The sequence below is a fragment of the Citrus sinensis genome, chromosome 8 (assembly GCF_022201045.2).
Source record: "Citrus sinensis cultivar Valencia sweet orange chromosome 8, DVS_A1.0, whole genome shotgun sequence".
Classification (NCBI taxonomy): Eukaryota; Viridiplantae; Streptophyta; class Magnoliopsida; order Sapindales; family Rutaceae; genus Citrus; species Citrus sinensis.
In genome coordinates this window covers 20,989,461-20,991,536 of record NC_068563.1, presented here as the reverse complement: position 1 = coordinate 20,991,536, position 2,076 = coordinate 20,989,461, and the positions used below count along the sequence as shown (strand labels likewise).

General features: G+C 34.2%; 1 protein-coding gene across 2 annotated transcripts; it reads right to left on the bottom strand.

Annotated features, from left to right (window-relative positions):
* Positions 1-340: 340 nt before the first annotated feature.
* LOC127899207 (uncharacterized) lies at positions 341-1,635 on the bottom strand. 2 transcript variants are annotated; one of them, XM_052432502.1, is made up of 2 exons: positions 1,385-1,635; positions 341-1,017 (listed from the first exon to the last, which is right to left on the bottom strand). In XM_052432502.1, the coding sequence occupies exons 1-2, from the start codon at positions 1,545-1,547 to the stop codon at positions 428-430; spliced, it is 753 nt and encodes a 250-aa protein (XP_052288462.1). In that variant the 5' UTR covers positions 1,548-1,635; the 3' UTR covers positions 341-427. The 2 variants fall into 2 exon arrangements, with proteins under 2 accessions (XP_052288462.1, XP_052288463.1); XM_052432503.1 differs by having other exon boundaries at positions 341-1,060; positions 1,385-1,632.
* Positions 1,636-2,076: the final 441 nt, after the last annotated feature.

Sequence of the window (2,076 nt, the reverse complement as noted above, 5' to 3'; positions counted from 1 at the left end):
TGCGCTAAGTTCTACATGATGTTTAATAACTATAAGTTGGCAACATTATATCATCATGTTTCACCATAATCAGTATAATATTTGTTGTTATATTATTTTAATTGGGATTACAAATTTTTATTGTTCAGGAAAGGTTTATAAATAATAATATTTTATAGAAGATTTAAAATAATGATAATTAAATTAAGAAAAGTTATGATTTACTTTTTAAAAAAAAGAAATCGATGATAATAATAACATACAAAAATTTTGATTAGTACTAATATTGGTCATAATAATGAATTGAAGAATGAATAATGATCATACTAGTATTGATGAATTTTTTTTTTTTTAATAACATTGATATTACAATCACTATTTATGATATTTACAATCAGAATATTATTGGAAGTAGTTTACATTAATCTTATAAAACATTGCTCAGAATTTAAACTCGGTATTTGCTCTCATAGTCGCCCCAGACTTTCCATTTTTTCATTGATGGGCGTTGAGAAGCACAGTCAAGATCCAGATTGAAGTCGCAGCTCGCACAATGATATATAAGGCCATTTAAATGCTTACCGCGAGCTTTGCATACACGTTTTCCTGAATTTGAAGAATCTCGAAGAGTGAGATAATGTAAATGAGATTGGTGAAGATATATCACCTTTTGTAGCTCAAAACAGGATTGGTGAAGATAAAATCCACAGAGATCGCAACCGTATGCTGGCTTGCCCTGGATGTTCAATCTTTTGCATGCGTAGCACTTGCTTTTCTTGCTCTCAAGAAGAACCAAGAGATGACGGTGGCTGAAATGCTTATATCTCTCTCTTTCGCCGAGTTGTGTCTCAGTGATCACACAGCGAACATGTGTGTTGTACTGATTCAACACAGCCATAGGGTCTATTTCTTCCTTACAGTCGTTACAGTAAAGAAGAATGGAATCATCTTTCACGAGTGCTTTCGATTCATTAGTAACGAGGGAGAGAGGATGGCTGTGATTTTTATGCTGAGCAACTTGTGGTAGCGAGGCTGAAGCTGAACCACAACGAACATGAAAATTGAGTCTGCACTCAAGACACTGAACAAAGAAAATACTTTTAATGTCAAAACCGCATGCATGGCATTGACTCTTATAGGACTTATCATTATTCTGCAGTAAAGTAAGAAGATCATGCTGATGAGCTTGGTACTTTATATTCGGCTTTAGAGACAGACATTGACGATGCATGATAAAGTCGCAATAATCACACTGGTAGTTGATGCCATAATCAATTTCGATGCCACACACATTAAAGTCGCAAGGCGATTTGGATCTTTTGTGGAAATTCAGCACATGGTTCATGAATGAAAGGAGGATTGGGCCAACACACCCTGCAAAAATAAAAACTACCGGAGGGTTTACCGTCGCAAACAGAGCATTTCTCTGGATGAAACTCACAGTTGCTGCAATTGTAGCCGTCGAGAAAAGATCCCATGTCACAGACAAGGCAATGAGGTCCATCAACACCCTCAATCTCACAGAGTGTTAAAGGATGCTTGTGGAGTTGGTACCGCTCAATTTCCATCTCTTTCAGTATTTCCTCTCTCGCTGTTGGATTGCAATATTAATTTTAAGTTATATATCCATTAATTAATTAATTTGCTCGTTCTTCATCAGTAGTGGAATACTCTTCCAGGAAACTCATCTTGAAAAAGTCACGCCGCCGCACATGTAATAGAATAATTAATTCAAAAATTATTTTAGCGTAAAATTTCAATGAAAGATTGTGATCGATCACGCCATGTTTTTGGCTATTTTAACAATTTGGTGATTACTTAATTCAAAAAATTCACAAATTGCACTAATTGTGTATTTATTTAAAGGCTAGTGTCGGTGATTCAAATTTCCATGATTAAATATGAATAAATCTCATTTGAATTTTTCTTATTGAGTGTTTACTTGGAAACTCATCCCTTACCAGTTACCACCAACCCCAGTGATTTGCATAATTTGAATAGGAAGGAAGACTCATCCTGTAATTTTTTCTTAATTAAATTAGAAAACAATAACTACATTCTCAAAATTCAGAGAAATGGTTATATAAATTCTAATTT

Excerpts from the sequence above, each read along its gene's own strand:
- LOC127899207 (XM_052432502.1), bottom strand. The coding sequence starts at position 1,547 with ATGGAAATTGAGCGGTACCAACTCCACAAGCATCCTTTAACACTCTGT. Across the intron at positions 1,018-1,384 it reads GAAATGCTCTGTTTGCGACG|CTTCAGCCTCGCTACCACAA; the intron begins GTAAACCCTCCG and ends GTTGTGGTTCAG.